We start from the raw sequence: 19,552 nt of genomic DNA, 5'->3' as shown, positions 1-19,552 counted from the left end.
GGAACATGCCTCGGGATCTTACACCAAAGCATGAACGGGTGGACCCTCAGCTGAGGTGACTAACGGGGCAGGCAGGCAGAGCTGACTCAGAGCAGGGAATTGCCTGCCTATTTGATCACCAATATCATTTCCAAAGGAAGTCCAGGGTCCTTCACGAGGTCTCCCCTGCAACCACTGACCCAGCCTGACCTGCTTATCTTGCCAGCCCTGTGCAGATCACAATGCAACATGGTCTCCCTGCACCACCACTCAGAAGAAGTTCAAGCAAAGGATGTGATCCTTTTTATTCAAGGCCAGATCCTTAAACCGCTTCCTGACGGCCTAGGATGCAGTAAGCAAAGGCCCTGCTTAAAACCATCTAGTGATTCAAACTTTATGCATTCCCATTCTAGGTCTCCCTCTCTCCTGGCTTCACACCAGCTACCCGTATCACAGTGCTAATGCTCAGCCAGCAGAGATCGTCCCCAGGCATTCTTGGGACACACACGCTCCTGGCCTTCCACTCATCCACACAGCACAGAGTGTATGCATCTCCCTATACAGACATAGCTAGGATGGTAACATGCATAGATAAGGTGCACCTCTTTATTTATTGGAAACTGCAGGGTCTGGAGACTGCACTGGCTGCAGATCAGAGGATGTGACTTGCAAGTCATTGCCACCATCAACTACAGGCCATCTTTTACTACAGCATAGGAAATGACAAGCACCTTAGTGCGATGGAGACACGCGCCTTCTCTGATGGGTCCATTTTTTGTTACAAATGGACATAGACCTTCTGGAAAAGTCCAATTGGATTTAATTGGAATTAATCCAATAGGGCTTGGTAGATATCCTCCTCTCCCCCCATTAAAATCTGTGGGGATTTAGAGTGATATTTTTAATAAGTTTCCCAAGTCAGTCTAGAGCTCTTTATTGAATTCCACAGGAGTATCCAGAAAACACACATCTTAACAGAGAAGGAGAACCTCTCTTTCGGGACTTTTCTGTAAGGGGATCTTGCTTAGATTAGAGTTTGCTCCGCACACTGCCTTATCAGTAACCTTTAATCATGTTTACTCAGACCCACTGGCCATTGAGGATTCTACGCCCAGCACAAAGGTTTGGTACCTCTGGATTCCAGGGAAAATGCTTCACTTACTCAGCACATTACAAGTGTGCTTATTTGATGCTTCCTACGGCAGGGCCAGCGCCCAGATAGAGTCTGAACCTTCTCTTATGCAGTAGGTTCTACTTTCCCAGACTGAGGCCGAGTTCAGCTCTCTAACGATGGAGATTAATAGCGAAAATGAGGAGAAACCACTGCTTTTTACTTTAAGAAGATTTCAGCTTTCTGAAGATTATGGCTTCCTTCTTCCAAATCCTCTGGTAGGGACTCTCTCTCTATACGAGACATTCATGTCAAGGGAAACGCAACACCTTCCAAGAGAGGGGTTGGTGGGCAGTTGTCTTATTCTGTAGCAATTATTTGTAATTCACTCATTTACTAATATTTATTTATACACAAATACAATTTGTTTTTTGCTTAAATATTTAAACAAAATTAAATAGAGGATAACATTCTAATTCTTAAAAAGCAATAAAAGTGCCAGGCGCAAGCTGCGAGGAGAGGGGAAATGAAAGACACCAAAGAATTGATCTTGTATTTACAGATTGTTCGTGAGTTTGAGTACAGGGGAGAGTGAGCTTTAGAATACAGACTTTCTGCTTTAATCCTTTTTAAAAAGTGACAGCAAAATTATAAATGGCACTCCTTGAGCAGAAGCTTGCAAGGATGCCAAGAAATCAATTCAAGATTATGCAGTAAAATGCTGAGAAACAGCATACAGACTGGGAAGTTGAACACAAGCTATTTGATATTAAGCTACACTTGTTTAAATCACAGTGCCAGCACTTGAAAGGCCCAATCCTACAAAATTCTAATGCTAATTACTGACAATCCCACTGGCTTCACCTGCTCAGAATCTGGCAGGATCAGGCCTTTAAAGTCATTGTATTTACAGTCATTAGGATGGTAACTGACATTCCAGTTCCTTCCAGTCTGGAAAAAGACAATGTTCCACAGATAGTGAAATGCCAGAACAGCAGGATTGATTGCCTTCTGCACACACTGAGACTGCACATTAGGAAAGACAAGGACAAATTGGAGAGAAAAGCAACAGAAATGATAAAAGGTTTAGAAAACCTGACCTATGAGGAAAGGTTAAAAAATTGGCCATGTTTAGTCTTGAGAAAAGGCAGCTGAGGGGAGACAAGAGAGTCTTAACGTATTTGAAGGGCTGTCAAAGGGGATGGGGATCATCTGTTCTCCATGTCCAAAGAAAAAAATAACTAATAGGCTTAAACTGCAGCAAGGGAGATGTATTAGAAGGTTATTCCTAATATCTAACCTACGAGGGAAGTTAGGCTCCAATGATGGGGAGTGTACAACCTCCCTATTCTAGAGGCTTTTTAAGAACAGGTCGGACAAATACCTGTCAGAGATGGTCTAGCTTTACTTGGCCCTGCCTCAGCGCAGGGGGCTGGACTTGATGACTTGCCTCAGAGGTCTCTTCCAGCCCTATGTTTCTATGAACACCCACTCCCCTTTGGAGACAGCCGTCTGAAAACCACAAGATTGTTTATTTTGCAGCCAGAACAAAGCGCTTAGAGAAAAGGGATTTTAAAGAAAGAGAGAGAGAGAGAGTCTCTACCTGTTTATCTTACCAAAAGGCTTAACTATCCCCGAAGCAGACCTCACTTCTTCAGGCACATCAACTGGTCCTATGTATCAGTCTGGTTCCACCCAGACAAACAACCACTCCCCCTCTCAGGCTCCCTTTTTAAACTGCCACAGCCCTTTTGATCATCTGGTTTCCAGGCTTTGGCCCTGCTCATCAAAACCCGTTTTATAAGATGCCTGGAGCCAGGATGTCACTCTTCAAAGTTAATAGTTCAACCATCATCTCTCAAGAACCCACAAGTGTTTACCAAGGGGTGGCTTATCTTGAGCCATTCTGTTTCCTTACAGTCCTCCTCATTAATCTAAGCTGGTGTAGTCATTAGTAATATCTCAATAACTAGGTCAACATACATGGTTCAACCATTATTACAGAGCGGCTCCATTTCCCTCACATGCTGCTCTCAGAGACATGTTACTACACAAGAATCTGTCATTAAAAAACAACAACAGCAACAAAAGCTTTGCAGAGTAAGTCTAAACAAGTGACCCATATAAAAGCCAATAAAACCATGAGATTTCTTAAGATATTGGGTTCTTTTTAAACCACCCGGGGCCTGACTCAGCTTTCGAATGCTTGGCGTTTGTCAGTGCTGTGTTAGCTGTGGCGTTGAACGTGTCACAGCCAAACAGCTCCCGATGCAAGGATTGCTGCCTGCTGGGATCTGTTCTTTGTCTGCATCTCATGGCGAATGACTCTTTTAGAGCCAAGCTACAATGTGCTGCTATGGTAATGTAATCATAATAATTATATAGGTAATCACTAACAAACAAAGTGGCCCCCTTGGTGTGTGCATCTCTGCTGGGGAAGGAGTTATATATTCCCCGTGCAGGGACTCTGCTTGTTTCTGTTTGGAAAGTGCTCAGCAATACCAGAAAAACAAAACAAACCATTCAATTCAAGCCAGCTCCTCTGCCCCATCTGCTCATTGCAGGCCGCTAATCACCACAAAAGTACTTTCAGAAGTAGCTCATTTTCTGCCCCTTTTGGCACATAAAAGATAATGTAACAGTTCCCCACCCATCCCCAGAGAGAACACATCCTGAATGTCTTGTGCACCATAATGGCTGGCCAGGCGCATCAGAGGGGTTGGATTATGCAGGGAGCTCAGCTGAGCTGAGCGGTAGTTTTCAGAAGCTGGCTAACCTCAGCTCGGTAGTGCAGCCAAATTGTTACTCAGTTTTTCATGTGAGTCTCTTTGCTATTCCCAAATAAAGCCTCACTCACAGGAGAGCAGTGAGAAACTCCATTTGTGCTTTAAAAGAAAAAAAAAAGTCTCGATTCTAATTTAATGGCCATGGAAGGGACTGACATTGGGGGAATCCTAAAATAGCCCCATACTCCCCCACTGGCTCCATGGGGAACACCACTCCCTACCTGCTGGGCACCTCCACAACACACTCCCTACTTTGTGTCTGTGTGTTTTAAATTCCATCAACCGTCCTTGAACGAAGGAGGAAAAGAAGCCAATCTAAACTGATTGCAAGTCAGCTAGTACCACACTGTCTGGGTCCCCCCTGCAAGGAAGAGGGAAATGCCTTAGAATCCGGGGAAGGCAGAAGTAACAGGAGCGACATTGGGCAACATCAGGAAATGAGCCTGTCCTCTCCTTTACCTTGCCTGCGATCACCAGAGGCAAAGGGGTGAGAGAACAAGGGATTTATTTCACACCAGTTATCAGTGGGTCATTAGAGTGAAGTTTTTAAAAGCAGAAAAAAAAAACCTCCATTAAACCTTCATCCTGTTCAGATCCCACACAATTAAATAGCCACTTAGTTTACATTGATCCCAGATAAAATATAAAAGCCATGTGGCCCCAAAGGGAATTATTCTTCATGAAAATCAGTGGATACAAAATACCGTGATAGGATCAGGATTCTCCAGTTGAAGAAAGGCAGCTGTGTTTCCCCTCAGAAATATGACACACACACACACACCCCCCACCCACCCCCCTCTACCTCACTGCTCTTTTTAAGCACCACAGTATTTAACAAGAAGAAAGAGGACCCAGGCCAGATATTGCCCGGTGAGGCACTTTGCAAGTATCCAGCACAATTCCTCAGATACGCTTCAGTTGCCCGTTACTCCAGTCTTGGACTCCCTCCTGAACACGCAGCTCTACCAGTCCTGCCTGTCAATCCCACCCTGCAGTCCTGCCTCCCTGAACTCTGCAAATGCCCCTCATTCCTGCCGCATAGCATCCATCACTACACCAATCATGAACTTGCCCATCAGATTAGGGCTCGGTGGGGAGATCCAGCCAATGACTTTTTAATTGTGCCAGCTCCTAACAGACTTGTTTGATGATTTAAGGCCTTTTGTCTGTTCTAGAGTGAACTCCCTGCTCCCTACGGGCCTTGGATGGAGATTGCCAACAACCTGCCTCACCTGATCCAGAGCCATCAGCTCCGTTCACAAGTTTACAAGGTACCTATAGAATTCAAGCAGAGGATTAAAGATTCTTAGGGATTAACCTCAAAATTAATGTTGGTGCCAGTCACCTCCGCAGAACTGGAGCTTCATCTTCAAACGAAGCTACACACAAACATTAGGAAAACACAGATCCTGACATATAGGGATTAAAAAACCAAAAGGGGAGAAAAGTTATTAAAAAAAAAAAAAACAACAGCTTCTCCTATACAGTGTGTAATACAGAGAGATTTTCTTCAGGTGTCACTAGAGGTGAAGCACAAAGATGGGCCGGAACTCATCATTTCAGCTAGAAAGTACATAGGTTGGGAGTTAATCATAACATGAAACTATTCCAGATTCCTGCATCTAGAGCTTTGCTAAAGCACCTTTAATCTCAAATTAGCTCTCAGTGATTTTTTTTTTTTTTTTTTTTTTTTTTTTTTAAGACTAGATGTGAGAGGGAAGAACACGCTTCTGCAAAGCTTCTCTAAAACAGTGGTTCTCAACCAGGGTATGCAGAGGTCTTCCAGTGGGTACATCAGCTTATCTAGATATTTGCCTAGTTTAACAACAGGGCTACATAAAAAGCACTAGCTAAGTCAGTACAAACTAAAATTTCAGACAATGACTTGTATATACTGCTCTATATATTATACACTGAAATGTAAGTACAATATTCATATTCCAGTTGGTTTATTTTGTAACTATATGGTAAAAATGAGACAATAAGCAATTTTACAGTAAGTGTGCTGTGACACTTGTCTTTTTATGTCTGATTTTGTAAGCAAGTAGATTTTAAGTGAGGTGAAACTTGGGGTACACAAGAGAAATCAGACTCCTGAAAGGGGTGCAGTAGTCTGGAAAGGTTGAGAGCTGCTGCTCTAAATAGACCAGGGGGGTTACCATATAGTAGTGCTACAAATGAGAAGTTCCATCAGTGTAATAAGCCCTGTTGTAAGGCAGAAAGAAGAAAAGGCAGAGCAGAGAAGCAGTGTGTGTTGATGGCAGCAAGGATATTTCACAGATGTGACAGAGCACAGGGATGGGCATCAGGATGCCTGAGTCCTGTTCTGAGCTCAGACTAACTTGTTTTGTGATGCAAGGCAAATTATTTTGCTTCGGTGCCTCGGTTTTTGGGAGGAGACTATCTCCACAAGGTATTGGGAGTTGGCCAGGTGCATTGAGATCTTTGGTGGTGGTAATTTTTACCACCAAAAATGCCTTATTCACAAGTTTTTTGTTGGCAGATGCCCCAGCTGAGCAGTCAGCATCTCAAAGGGCACCGAGAGCTGCGCTTGGCCCACCTGGCACTGAGCTTCATCACGATGGGGTTCGTCTGGCAAGAAGGCGAGGAGGAGACCGTCAAGGTAAAAGCTGCACCAAAACGGATTTGCTCTTTTCAGATAAATGCTACCAGAATAGGCAGCAGAATGGCTCCCTTCAGGTAAAGTGTTTGTACCTGCAGAGGGCTGGAAAGTCCATGCTGAGCTGGGAACTGCTTGCGTTATTGACAGGTATAAAGCTCTGAGCTTACCTGACATCAGTCAGCATCAATAGCAAAGTGCAGCTCGAGGGTTCGTCTACACTGCAGAAAAAGGAACCTTCTTACCTTGGGTTCCAATAGCAGCAAACACCTGGCAACTCGGCTTTTCACTCAGGTTGGCAGCTTGAGTTCAAACCCCAGCTTCCCTGCAGGCTTTAACTTTAACCCAAGTTGCTGTGTCTTCCTTGCTACTTAAAGCCAAGTTAAGAACACTCCTTTTTTTGCAGCACAGATGTACTCTTGGGGTCTGAGACCAGAGCATGCTGGCCAGTGTGCCCCTGGCTCCCTGCTGACTAGGAGCCTGCTACATCGAACATTCCAACTGGATCATTTTCAGGAGAAAATGAGTAAGCACAAGTTTGTGTCTTCCAGCTTCTGCCACGAAACCTTGCTGTTCCCTACTGGGAGATCTCACAGATGCTTGGGCTGCCTCCTATCCTGGTCCACGCGGATTTTGTGCTAGTGAACTGGAAGAAAAAGAATCTTAATGGGTAAATGTAAGAACACTGAAATCTACAGCTGGACAGACCGAAATCGAGTTGTTAAAATGGTTGTGTTAGGTATCAAATCGGCACAAATGCAACCATTGGTCAATCTAGGAGGAAGGTTTGAGACCATTTTTGTCCATTTAGATTTTAGCTCTGACATTTTGATAGTCCTTTAAAATATTCCCTGTCTTACTCCATTCTGAGCCTGGCTGGCATGAAAGATAAATATTCCCTACTAAGATCTTCTCAGGTTTGGTGTGAGAGTCCAGTTCTTTATCAATTGAGGGGGGAGGTGGTGTGCACACATGGAAAAACAGGAGCCAGAGCCACATTACTGTTAACATCAGTGTTCGGACAAAAATCTCATTCTGAAGTACACACATCTCTTTGGTAATAGATTCCATTTCTATATAGTGATTTGTTATTCCTGTTTCCTTTTCTCGCACTCTTGCTGTCAATACCCGAAACTCCTGTAGCCCTTTGGAAATAGAGTAAGTATCTAATATGCTTATTTATTTTTTAACTGTATTAGCTTTGTTTCAATTCAATTATTTGCTCCATCACCTCAGGGCTCTTTTTAGTTTACATCTGTCTCCTGCTACACGAGCACAACGTAACAGCTCACTCTTGGGCAGAGGAATTCCAATGCCCCATAGCAGCAGCTGGGTGGCCTCTATGTGACCCCCAGACTTCTGTAAACCAGACTACAGCTGTGATCTTTCACACATAGGTATGGATTGTGGAGATGGACTCAGCTCATTGGGTGCATGTGGGGTACGGAGCTCCTTTGAAAAAAAAAAAAATCAGACCCTACATGCCCCATTTTGATCTGAGGGGCTGGGAGTAGGACGTACAAGCCACTTGCAATTTGCATAGGAGGCAGGTGCTGCCTTCTGCAATGCAGATGTCTTCCACTCTGAATGCCCAAAGACTTGAAAAATTCAGGTGGGTTCTCAGTGTGTGGCATCCTCTCCCCAATCCTGATGTGGTGGCTGGGGAAAGGGATTAAGAGGAGGAAGGCGTTTTATATCCCCACACTGCTACCTACCCAGCAGCAAGGTTTGTCGTGTACTGGAGCCTGACCAAAGCTAGTGCAAACACTTGTGTTGCAGGGTCTGGCTAGAACCTGGCTGACTGCACGTCAGAGCAGTGAGGTGGAGGGAGCGTGAAGGGCCAGTTAGTCTCATTCCTAGAATTTGTGTGTTTTAATCTCCACACGTTATGTGATTTCAAAATCATCATCATCCTTAAAGGAATCTGGACACCATCTTTTCCCTGCCCGGAGGGGAGAGTTTGAGAGGATTCATTCTAGTTACTCTCCTTGTTGAGAAGGCAGCAGCGCCTGGGGTTAAGGTACAGTACAACTCATGTGGTGCCATCCTGGGCAGACAAACATTTCTCTTAATGCTTTACAACTCCCGATGCAATTCGCTCAGATCTGCAGGCATAGGCAAAGTGGATAGGAGGTCACTTCAGAGGTATCAGTGGAATGGACTATTGTCAAAAAAGAGTCTGTTGAACAAAGGTGGTCTGGCCTGCAGTCAGATTTATTAGGAATTAAAACAGAAGATAAAGATGAAGGGCCCAGATCACGTGGCCCAGATCTGTAGTACCCCAGGCTGACAAATGGCTGCTCACCTGGAAGAGGAGGGGTGGCTGTTCTCAGAAGACATAGGCCACTTTGTTAGCAGTCTTGGCAAACAACTGAATGGGATATGTAGAATGCACTTGCCTAGCAGGTATTCCCCCAGGGGAAGGTTCTCTCTGTGTTAGCGTAGAACGTACGTATACAGATGCTTGCACTGCTACTGCCTACGTTCCCCTGTGCTGTTGATAAACAGAGAATGTCGCAAACACAGCCATGGAGACCAATGCCTGCCACTGGTCGGGAAGTCACATCTGGAGTTATTGTGCAATCCTGTGTTGGGGGCACGGATGGGCACAGAACCACCATCTCTCCTGTGCTTTGCTTTGGGAGATCCTGTCCCAGCATCTGCCAGTGTTTCAGGGGTCGGAATTTAGAACAATCTCCACCTTCTAGCATGGTGGCAGTTTGCTTAGGTTTCTCTTACCATGGCAAGGTGAGAAAGCCCTGCCAGGTGAGCTCAGGATGAGCCAATAAGATAAGGAGAGCCTGTCCCAATGAAAGAGGGGGCAGCGTGCCCAGAGCACACCGAGGGCACATAAACCCAAGTTGCTCCAATACATCACAGCTCTTCCACTGTTCTCTTACAGGCAGTTGTTCAGGCAGGTAATGCCATCCTGCAGCCTGACAAAGAGTCCCTGCATAAGGCCCTGCAAGAGCTGGCAAAGGCCGTTAAAGAGATGACCGATGCTTTGAAACGGATGCACGGTAATACTACTACTTCACACGTAGATGTCTTTAGATCACGGCACAGACATTAACTCACTGGGATACAGGAGTGGAAATACATTTGCACACAGAGTAGAAAGACTCTAGGCAGGGACAGGGCTGCAGGTGTCACGGCTTGGAGAAAATCCAACGCAAGACAGATATTCCCAGGACAGTGCAGGGATGTGTGTATGTCTGTATTGCTCAGCAAGAGTCCCGAATGAAAATCAAGGGAGTTTTGTGAGACATTCAGAGCAGCAACACTGAAAAGCCTCTCACTGCTCTTCAACTCCCCTCTGATTCCAGAACAGCTGTGACCAGCCTTGCTTAGCCAGAGTGAACGGTTAGTCTGGTGTCTGTCCCCTGGTACGGAAATAGGGAATTCCAGAAGAGTGAATGCTTAATGATAACATGGCACTTTCTACCCAGGGATCTCAAATCACGTCCCTACACATTTTTTTGTGAAGCAGAAGACTATTTTATAGAAAGGAACACACACAGCTACTGTTAGTTGTCTGAGATACAGCAGCCAGTTAGGGCCCAAACCAGGATTAGAACCCAGCTCTCACATCCCCATGATGGACAACGTGGCGCTCTTCATGGGAGTTCCAGTGGTCTCCGTGTGGGAGGAGTTCAGACTGCACCTCTGTTATTCCACATCCTTATAAATGACCAGTTCTTTTTAATACAACAGCTCCTGGCTTTACCAGACGTTCATGCCCCCTCCTCTCCATTACTGAGATACAAGTACAGTGGGAGGGGGGGTAATGTTAGCTGCACTGACCTCTGAACCCACTGTGATTCTCCACTGTCACCGGCAGGCTGTAATCAGACTTTGCCAGCAGCAGCATGATCCTGCACCAACAAGGAACACAGACAGGCATAGACGCTGTGATGCATTTGTTTCAAGTGAAGTTACCATGACGTGCTTAGGTGGGGAGAGCACGTTTTCTGCGCGAAGCACATTTGCGATGTGCTTAGGCAGCCACGGCGACAGACAGAACTAAATGGGTCCATATGGGGAAACCTGCCCTTGAGAGCATTTCCAGCTCTCAGCCAGTGGGGGCCAAGGCAGGGGGATGGTACTGAGGTCTCGGCAGGATGGCAGAGCCAACATCAGAGCACTCAGGGAAGAATCCATAGAACAATATGAGCAACAGCCTAAGCTGCTGAGGTCTTGGCCAGAGACAGCTTAATTCTGCTACATCAGCCAGTCACGTGGTGCAACAGCTCCCAGTACCTGGAGTTCCATTATTTCAAGTGAACATTAAGTGCCACGAATGAAGCTCACGGGAGCATTAAAGGGGCCAGGTCACATTTGGGAGGGGGATGGTGGCAGGGCACAGCATTCCAGCCTCCTCCGCAAGTTGTTTTTCTAAAGATTCAGGGCATTTCTCGCTCAGACTGAGAAGGAAGAGATGGGAGATGGGGGAAGGCTGATGCAGAAGTAAGTAACTGCCATTGGCTTGGAGTAACATCACACTTTGATTTCTTTCCTAGACCATGTGGATCCAGCAATATTTTATGCCGTGATTCGGATCTTTCTGTCTGGGTAAGTACGTGGTGCGCATTTCCCTCTGGAATGATCATGTCAGCAATTCCCAAGGGTAGAGAGGAGGCTGTTGGAGGAAGGCAGCCCTGATGTAGGTACATCAGGTGCCATAGTCTCTCTTGTGCAGCAGGGATAACGCAGGTTATAGCGAGTGACGCCCTTGTGCCTAGACACGAGGCAGTAAAATTATTTGTACTGCCTCAGAGCCCTCTTTTGGAAAGGGAATGTTTTGTTTACTTTATCCATGCTGGGCCAGCCGAACGCATGGGATGAAGAGGTCCCCGGGGCTCAGGTGTGTTCCGCCCTGCCCCAATCCTAAACTTCTCATATATGGAGACAATGGTCACAGGAGCCTGTATCAGCAAGAGAGCACAGCACAGCGCCTGGTCAGAATTCCTCCTCTGCCTTTCCCAGGGTCTGTCCCTGCCTTTCAAAAGGCTAGCCCACCCCCAGGTGTTTTCTGCACCATGAACATTGTTAGTATCAATCATACGGAAATGGATCATGAAAAGTTCTTGACCCAGCTAGCAACCCTGGGAGATGGGTGGTTTTTTGTTGGACACATTGTTAATTATTTGTACCGTGTCAGAGCCCTAGTCACAGAACAGGGCCCCATTGTCCTTCTGAACAAAACAACAGTCCCTGCCCCAAAGAGATTACAATCCACACACTTTCAGTTCTCTCTTCCTGATCTTGTGCTATATAGTCTCTCTCTCCATATATAATGTCTCTATAGACATTGCTGGAAGGTCAGTAGGTCTCTTCTGCTGTTCTCCATGGAATCACAACAACAAATTACCTTGCCACTGTTAACAGGATGCCGCTCATTAATGAACACACACACACACACCCCTACCCCTGAGTGGTGGTGTGTAAAGCAACAACAAAAATCTCAGGAATAACTGAAGTCTCATTCAAAACGCCTTTGTCATGCCAGATCCTCACTTGGAGAGCTCAGAACCCCCAAAGTTACTCTAATATCAGTGTTATTTGGGGGTTTCTAATTTTAAAAGAGGTGTCAGTGTTCCTGAGTGTAAAGGCCTGCTGCATCTTAAATTTTCTTCAGTTTTCCATCTAAACTGACCTTGTCTTGAAGGTTGTCAGCCTGCTTTGAACTCTGTTCTGTTATAAACTTCACAGGACTGGAGGTTACTATAAATGTATTTCTGGGAGAGCTAAAATAACTGAAAGTTTGATGATAAAACTATTTTCCCTCTTAGATTTGTATAACAGCTGCTCCTGGAAGTTAATGTAAGGGGGAGGGTCAGCCCCAGACACCTAACTGAAACCCCAAAATTGCAACATTTCAGTAGTATGAACAGCTAAATATATCCACTCTTCAGAAGCCAGGAGACATTTTCAGGGCAGGGCACAGTTATTTCCAGAATCCTGATTCCTGCCCCCACCCCTTTCCATTCATTCAGAGCTTTTAGCATTTGTAAACATGCGATGCATAAAGCAAACACTGCAGGGTTTGGAGGAGGAGTGGTGAAAAAAGCACGTCAGATCAGGGAAAAAAAAAAAACAAAAAAAAAAACACACACACGCCTGGCCAGTTTATTGGTTTGCTGAAGACTAGTGTTTTTTGTGAGGGTAGGGGAATTACATTACATAAAGGTAAAACCCTGCACTCCATTCCAGGAAACAAAAAGTTGTCCCTACTCTGTATCCCGGGGAATCATTATGCTAAAGGAAAGGTGACAAAAAAGAAAGAAAAGGAAAAAAACGTTTAGGACTTCGTTATATCTGCCTCAAATGCTCTCCTAACCCAGCAGATCTGAGAATAATACAGCAATGTTATTCTGCTATTATTTTCCTTTTAGCAAAACCACCAAACACAAGTTTCCCAGCAACGGTGATGGGGCTTGGGATGGTACCACTGCAATTTTGTTTTCAGGCAACAGAGCCTGTATGCTTTCCACTACCATGGTTCACACTATCGCATAGTCAGTGTTTATAGGAAACACTGGTGCTTTATAGAAAAGCAAGACAAGTCCCTGCTACAAGGAACGTAGGAGGAGATTCCAGAGACACAAAGTGCAGCTAGGTTTCCAGCTCCCCATTGAAAGTCAGGGGCAGGGGAGTTAGTCAGGAGCCTAACTGCCCTTTGTATCTTTTAATAATTCCCCCTTGCCCCCTAGTCTAGCAGGCATGACGACATTTCAAGATCCAATACTGAGGTAGAGTCATTTAGAAAATTTTAGCTCATAGCAAAGCTGTAAGCTCTGCACTGTAAATTAAAAAGGAGAAATTGAGAGAGATTACCAGGGAGAGGTTGGTTTCAAAACCATGGAATGGATCGATCACGATTATGCAGCAGTCCAGTGGCCTACTACAATGAACAAGGACGCTCTTGGTATCTGAGACAATTAAGGTTACATTTTAAGACCACTACACAGTCATTTCAGAGTAACCGCCCTGGAGGTTAATGAGAATTGAGTGCCCAGTCCCTGCCTATTACCTTGAGAGCTTGCTCCTTGCAATTATATGTTCTGTTGCTGAGGAACACACACACACACACACACACACACACCCCCTTTAAAAAGCCATACCCCTTTTAATTCCTAAAGAACTATACAGAATGGAATTAAAATCTCAGGAGCCAAGAGTTTATCTTGCTAAAATGCTTACCACCATACTGATCACTGCCAAAATATTATTTTATAGAAATCCTGTTTCATTAGAGACCCTTCCCCCCCCCCCGCCACCACTGTAGCCTTGCGCAAGTTTGATGCTTCTCCTGAGTATTCCAGGCAGCCGAGAAAATCTGAGCGGTCGTCATTCTGCTTCACGCGATTGTTAACAAACGGCTTAAAATAGGCATTGCTGATCTCATGAGCATCTGGCTACCGAAGGTTCTAAAGGACGGTTTACAAACAAGCGCACAGCAGGAGCGTCAGCAGACGCGCACACGGTGCTCTTCTACCCAGAGCGCGTTTTCTGCGGCATTTAACCCAGCAGACGACGACAGGTCTGGATGGTGTACAAGGATTATGCAGCGGTCTTGGATGGCTTATCCTCAGTACCATCACCTATTTCTCCCGCTGAATTTTCTTGAGAGGGGATGGATGGGTTATATTTGTAATCAGTATTGCTGCTGTTGGTTTGTTGTATTCATTTCTCATGCAGCACAGTCGTGCGTATCACTTTACAGGGAAATGGCAGGTCCCTAATCTGAGATGCTGCAGTCTGCGTTCCCGTGCCATGGCACGGGATGACCACACACACACACACACACACACACACACAGGATGGGGAAGGGAAGTATCGAAGGATGAAGCACGAGAAGAACTTGTTGTTACAGACACATCTTGTGTTCAGTTTCTTCCTGTGTAATATATTAACATTTGAGGACTTGACTTGAAAAGAGCGTTAGCCCCAAGATGATGATGATGATGATGTAGGAGGCAGACCTAGGAGGATTTACTCCATCTGGCCTGTGTAGGGTCAGCATTTTGAAGTCTTGCCCTGTTTATCGAATGCAGCGTTCTTAGCTCACTGAAGCACCATTTCTTACTGCCTTGCACTCTCATTAAAGGTGGAAAGATAACCCAGCAATGCCAGGAGGGCTGATATATGAAGGAGTTTCTGATGAGCCCATGTCATATTCTGGAGGGAGCGCAGCACAGAGCACAGTACTTCATGCCTTCGATGAGTTATTAGCAATTCGTCATAGCAAGGAAAGCAGTAAGTCAAACAAAACTTTGCTTATTTGTTTAAGCAGATGGGTATGGCTCTATATCAGGTATATTTACAAACGGATAAAGCCATATGTCAGACTGTCTCAAAATCCACCTGCTTCTGTGTCAGCTGGGAAGAAGTTCCCTTCAATACATTGTGGGAGGATGTCTATTAAACCCAGGTTCTGGCAGCCCCCTTACCAAATCCCAAAGGCATGCCCTACTTAATAGACTAATTCAAACCAAACAGGTCTGTCTAGGTTATATATGGACACAGCACCGGCAGGAAGCGCAAGAGTGCAGATGCTGCCAGTAACATCAACTCACCCCCCATGTACACATGTTATAATTAGCCTAACTAGGAACTGAAACGAGGACATGTGGGCTAGGAGTGCCCAATGGCTTTGGGGTTAAATATGTAACCCTAGTGGTGCGCTGCAGTATTGGGGTTAGGGGGGTGGTTCTTTTCACATTCCAGTTAGTCCTATTCTCTTGAAAGGAGATAAAGAGGAAGGGAAAGTAAAGCTTCCTGTACATGTTGTGAATAAAGGGCTTGATGCACGACTTGATGGCCCTGCCTCATGGAGATAAACAGGATGCATGAGGAATGAGAAGTAGCAAAGATGGAAAAGTATTTTACACATGCTGGAGGTTTGTGCTGCACTGGTTTCAGTGAGACAGGAACACCGTCCCAGCACCAGCAACTCTTCAGCCTCTGAAGGCAGGCTGGGAAATGCACACTGGGTAGAATTCACCCCCTTCCAGCGTTCCACCACCAATCCAACGCCCCCCTTAAGTTGGCTTTAAGCCCTCCTTTGAGGAGGGCAGTGGCGCATTGGCCTTGGGCTGAATTTCACCCACAGGACCTGAAACTCTGTCATTTGGTTATAGAGCTAGAAAACGAATCCAAGTGTGCCCCGGCCTCAGTTTCCCCATGTGTAGAATAGAGATGCTGAGGCTTTCCAACCGTGCAAAGCGCTATGAAGCATGCTACCAGAGTGAAGTATTCATTATTAAAGAGCAGAGTTTTACTAGAGACTTTTCTAAAATCTGAGCAGATTTGATCTGAACATACTCAAAGTGATTTTTCATTTGCTTATCTGAACTATAAATAGGGCCTCTTACAAATATGCTCATGCTGAAAACCGCAATTTATATTTATCAGGTTTTTTTAAAGGCACTTAATGTTTTTGATTCGCTTTATTATTTTCCCCCATTTACACAGATATACCTTGAAAGAACAAAGAATGGAAAGCGATAGTGCTTTAGTCTTAAGCAAGGCTAAACGAACTACAGGATCTCTCCAGATTTATTGCATGCCCTTGGTTTATTAGGGATATATTTCTTGATATAAGAGCCAATATTACTCACTGGGGATATTTAGCCACATGCATTTGTGAAGAGAGACCATACTACATTACTCAAATTACAGAGCACACTAGAGACCCGTAGAGTTGCAACAGGATCAATAGGATGGATACTGTAAGGTGCCACTGATTAAGAGCCTCCAGGCCCGGAAAAAAAAAAAAAAAAAAAGAGTGGTCACCAATTGCCCTCTTAGGCTATAAAGCAAGTCACCATCACTACTGCTGTCAAGGGGCAGTGAGAGACTCCGGCACGACCTTCCCTACCAAGATCTGTGGCTACTGGGAAGCCATGGATGGGAGTTCTGGGTGCAGTTGGAAATATGGGCTTGTTTTCTATGCTTGGGATCTGCAGGCAAATCTGACTTAGGTCACAAATGCAAAAGTGCTGGGTGGGTTTCAAGCTAGTCCCTTATTGATCCATGTCAATTCTACACAGCTGGCATTCTCTGCTCGGACATGTCAGCAAGTGCTTGGCAGGTCAGGGTTGAGACCCGCTGGCAGGGTATTTTGGGGAAGATCAGGATAGCACCTGTCGGAAGCACTCTAGAACGAATCATAGCAGGTTAGATGTTACGCAGGTCCCGATATTAAAGTATTCCCTGGGAATTGTCAAGATTAGCTTTAATAATTAATAGCCAAAGATAGGAGGGGGGAGCTAAGTGATTCACCTCTTCCTTTCTTGGTCTTTTCCAGCTGCATTTCTACACAGGATGAGGGACTACATGCCACCCCACCACAGGGCCTTCATAGAAGAAATCCATTCTGCCCCTTCACTGAAGCAACATATACTGTCCGCTGGAAACGAAAAGCTACGCATAGCTTACAACCAGTGTGTGTCCGCCCTGGTGGACTTGAGAACCTATCACATTGCTATTGTCACCAAGTACATCACCACAGCAGCTGCTAATGCCAAAGCCAAGAAAGGGAAACCAAGCCACTGGGCGGGCAGCCTTCAGATTAACCCGCCTTCGTCGTTACAAGAGAGGGGCACTGGTGGCTCAGGCATCCTGAGCTTCTTGAAGAGTGTCAGGGACACAACGAGAGCAGGGATAATCCAGGGTTAAACGCTGTCGTGCCGCATGTGTTTCACTAGGGACGAGAGGCACGCGCAAGCTTAAGACCAAAAGAGCTTTTTGTTTAATATTGGCATGTAGCACATGTGCCAGGATCTGGCTGGGATCGCCCTAGTTGAAAGGTCCATCTTAGGTAGAGCATCCTATGAACACAAAAGGCATTCAATGTTGGGAATAAGTGAACCCTGGGGTGATTCACTGGAAGAAAACCATTGCCCATCTGACACAGAGGGTATGCCTACAGCGGGATAAAAGACCTGCAGCACGGCACAGCTGGTGCTTGGGAGGCTAAACGTTGCTGTGTAAACATTCAGGCGTGGGACCGAGCCCAAATGTCTGCACAGCAATTGTTAGCCCCGCGAGCCTGAGTCAGCTGACCTGGGCCAGCCACGGGTTTTTTATCCCTGTGTGGACTTACCCTTCGCTTCACCTTCATTCAGACAGGAAACTGCAAAAAACTTTCCTGCCTCTCAGCAGCCTGGAAGTTCCCGAGATAAGCAGTCCCTTCCCCGATGACCACGTTGTGACATGAGTCACAGGTGGCCGGAGGCAGCTGCTGGTGGGGGCTAAGAGAGGGAGACTCAAAAATTCCGGCCAGTTATTTAGGAGCTTGAATACAGATTAAGGGATCCAAGTATTAGGCACCCAGTTTTGAGAACTGTAGTCAGTATTCCAAACTAACATTGATCCTGAATGTTTTCTTAATACTAGCAAGTACTTGAGCAGGTTGGAATCTTTTCTACCCACTCTCAGGCTGCCAGCAACATTACTCTCCACCCCATGGCTCAGCAGGAGTTTCAACAACACTGATTGTAAAAATAATAAAAACAGATCCATGTCCTCGTTTGCTGGGGGAAGTCATTCCAGATTGCGAGGCTCAGAAGAATAAGGGGAGCATCTCTGGCCTTAAACTCTATGCATCTCTAAATTCCTCAAGGATTTTTTTTTGGGGGGGGGGGGGGGTAGAATTGAGAAATGTTACATGACTGACTGTTATAGCCTAAGATATGGAGCAAATGTGGCACCCATTAAAAAGGCTCAGAAAGAAGAATTTCTTGGTAGTTCACTACTCTGTGGGTACGATCAGCCCACAGGAGCCTCTTCCGGCACAGTGGAGGGTCAGCACACATCCTGCTGGTGCTTTGGGTGCAATCTCCGTGGAAGCTGCTGGCACTGGCGCCCTGCTTCTTCCCTGCTCCCACAGTTGTAGTTAAAGCTCAGTTGCATTCAATTATTTTTTTAAAATCCTGATTTTTAGTAAGCATTTTTCCTTCAGGCTCCTCATTTATTTACTGTTACTGCAAAGAAGGGCAGTAAATATAAGGGAAGAGTAAGTCCAAAAGGTACCCCTGTCGCTTGTGAAGTTACTGAGAAACCCAAGTCTGCCACAAGAGGCGAGGGTACTCAGTTCTCCTTAATAAAGGAGCTTGGCAATTCTCTCTGGGGGCCTTGCGAAGTCTGACTTCAGTGGAAGCTGGACACAGAATCTGAAAGTCCTGACGCCATGGACCTATAGTCTCATTTGCTAATTTCAGCCCTGGTCCAGCAAATGGATTCTTGCATCCATGAAACAGCCCACTGGCTTTGTTGGGCTCTCCACAGGACAGAGTCAATTCTGTTGTCTGTCTGCACTGTCTACTGCCCCAGGGACGTCATCATCGGTCACCCTCCATCATTCAAATACAGTTTAGTGTTAACGTATCCCTTCTCTGCCCACCACGCCAGGCACAGCCCCTTTGCTGTCCTTCTCCGGCTGCCACGTTTGTGCCATCACCCTGTCCCGTCGTCCAAATCCCTCCTAAACACTCACTTCTTGCACCAGGTAGCAAGCACTAACCCATGTCAGTCGAACGCTGCCTTCTCCACCCAACAGAGCGCGGATAAGGGGGGAGCAGAGAAATGTCAAATTCAACCCATCCTCTTACTCTCCCATGCATCTTATCTGTGTCTGAGCCATAAATCCCCTGGGGTCAAGACCCACAATGTAGAGGCTGAGCAGATTGTCAGCACTTAAGTATCATCACTACCAATGTGTTCCTAGAGCTTCTGGATGTCAGGGTGAGGGGCACGTCACAACGAGGTCCCAGATCATGTTTAGAGCTCACGGGGTAGCAGGACTTGTTTGGAAACCAGCCAGGAAAAAACATTTTGTGGGACAGACAAATCAATAATCTGAACATGTGTAGTCCACAGCTCTGAAGTCTGCAAACCCAGGACCTGACCTGTCAAACTCACATACAGACCTCACAAAAGAGGAAACAGCAGACAAAGGGGTTCCCCTTGGGGCCTGGTTATTTTATCTTGCCAACAAGTGCCTTCCACGTCACTAGCAAGTGCTGTACACCTGTCTCCATGTATTTCATT

The 19,552-nt window shown here is 45.7% G+C and overlaps 1 protein-coding gene and 1 long non-coding RNA gene across 2 annotated transcripts in view; one reads left to right on the top strand and one right to left on the bottom strand.

Annotated features, from left to right (window-relative positions):
- LOC141978149 (uncharacterized) overlaps positions 1-19,552 on the bottom strand; it is a 143,056-nt gene that overhangs the window by 48,351 nt on the left and 75,153 nt on the right. The window lies entirely within an intron of this gene.
- LOC141978223 (indoleamine 2,3-dioxygenase 2-like) lies at positions 1,054-17,809 on the top strand. Its single transcript, XM_074940147.1, has 10 exons — positions 1,054-1,368; positions 5,052-5,147; positions 6,380-6,499; positions 7,048-7,166; positions 7,640-7,654; positions 8,417-8,516; positions 9,399-9,516; positions 11,017-11,068; positions 14,607-14,755; positions 16,809-17,809. Exons 1-10 carry the CDS (start codon positions 1,270-1,272, stop codon positions 17,177-17,179), a joined length of 1,239 nt encoding a protein of 412 aa, XP_074796248.1. The 5' UTR covers positions 1,054-1,269; the 3' UTR covers positions 17,180-17,809.

The sequence above is a fragment of the Natator depressus genome, chromosome 26 (assembly GCF_965152275.1).
Source record: "Natator depressus isolate rNatDep1 chromosome 26, rNatDep2.hap1, whole genome shotgun sequence".
NCBI lineage: Eukaryota > Metazoa > Chordata > Testudines > Cheloniidae > Natator > Natator depressus.
This window is presented reverse-complemented; position numbering and strand designations above follow the sequence as displayed.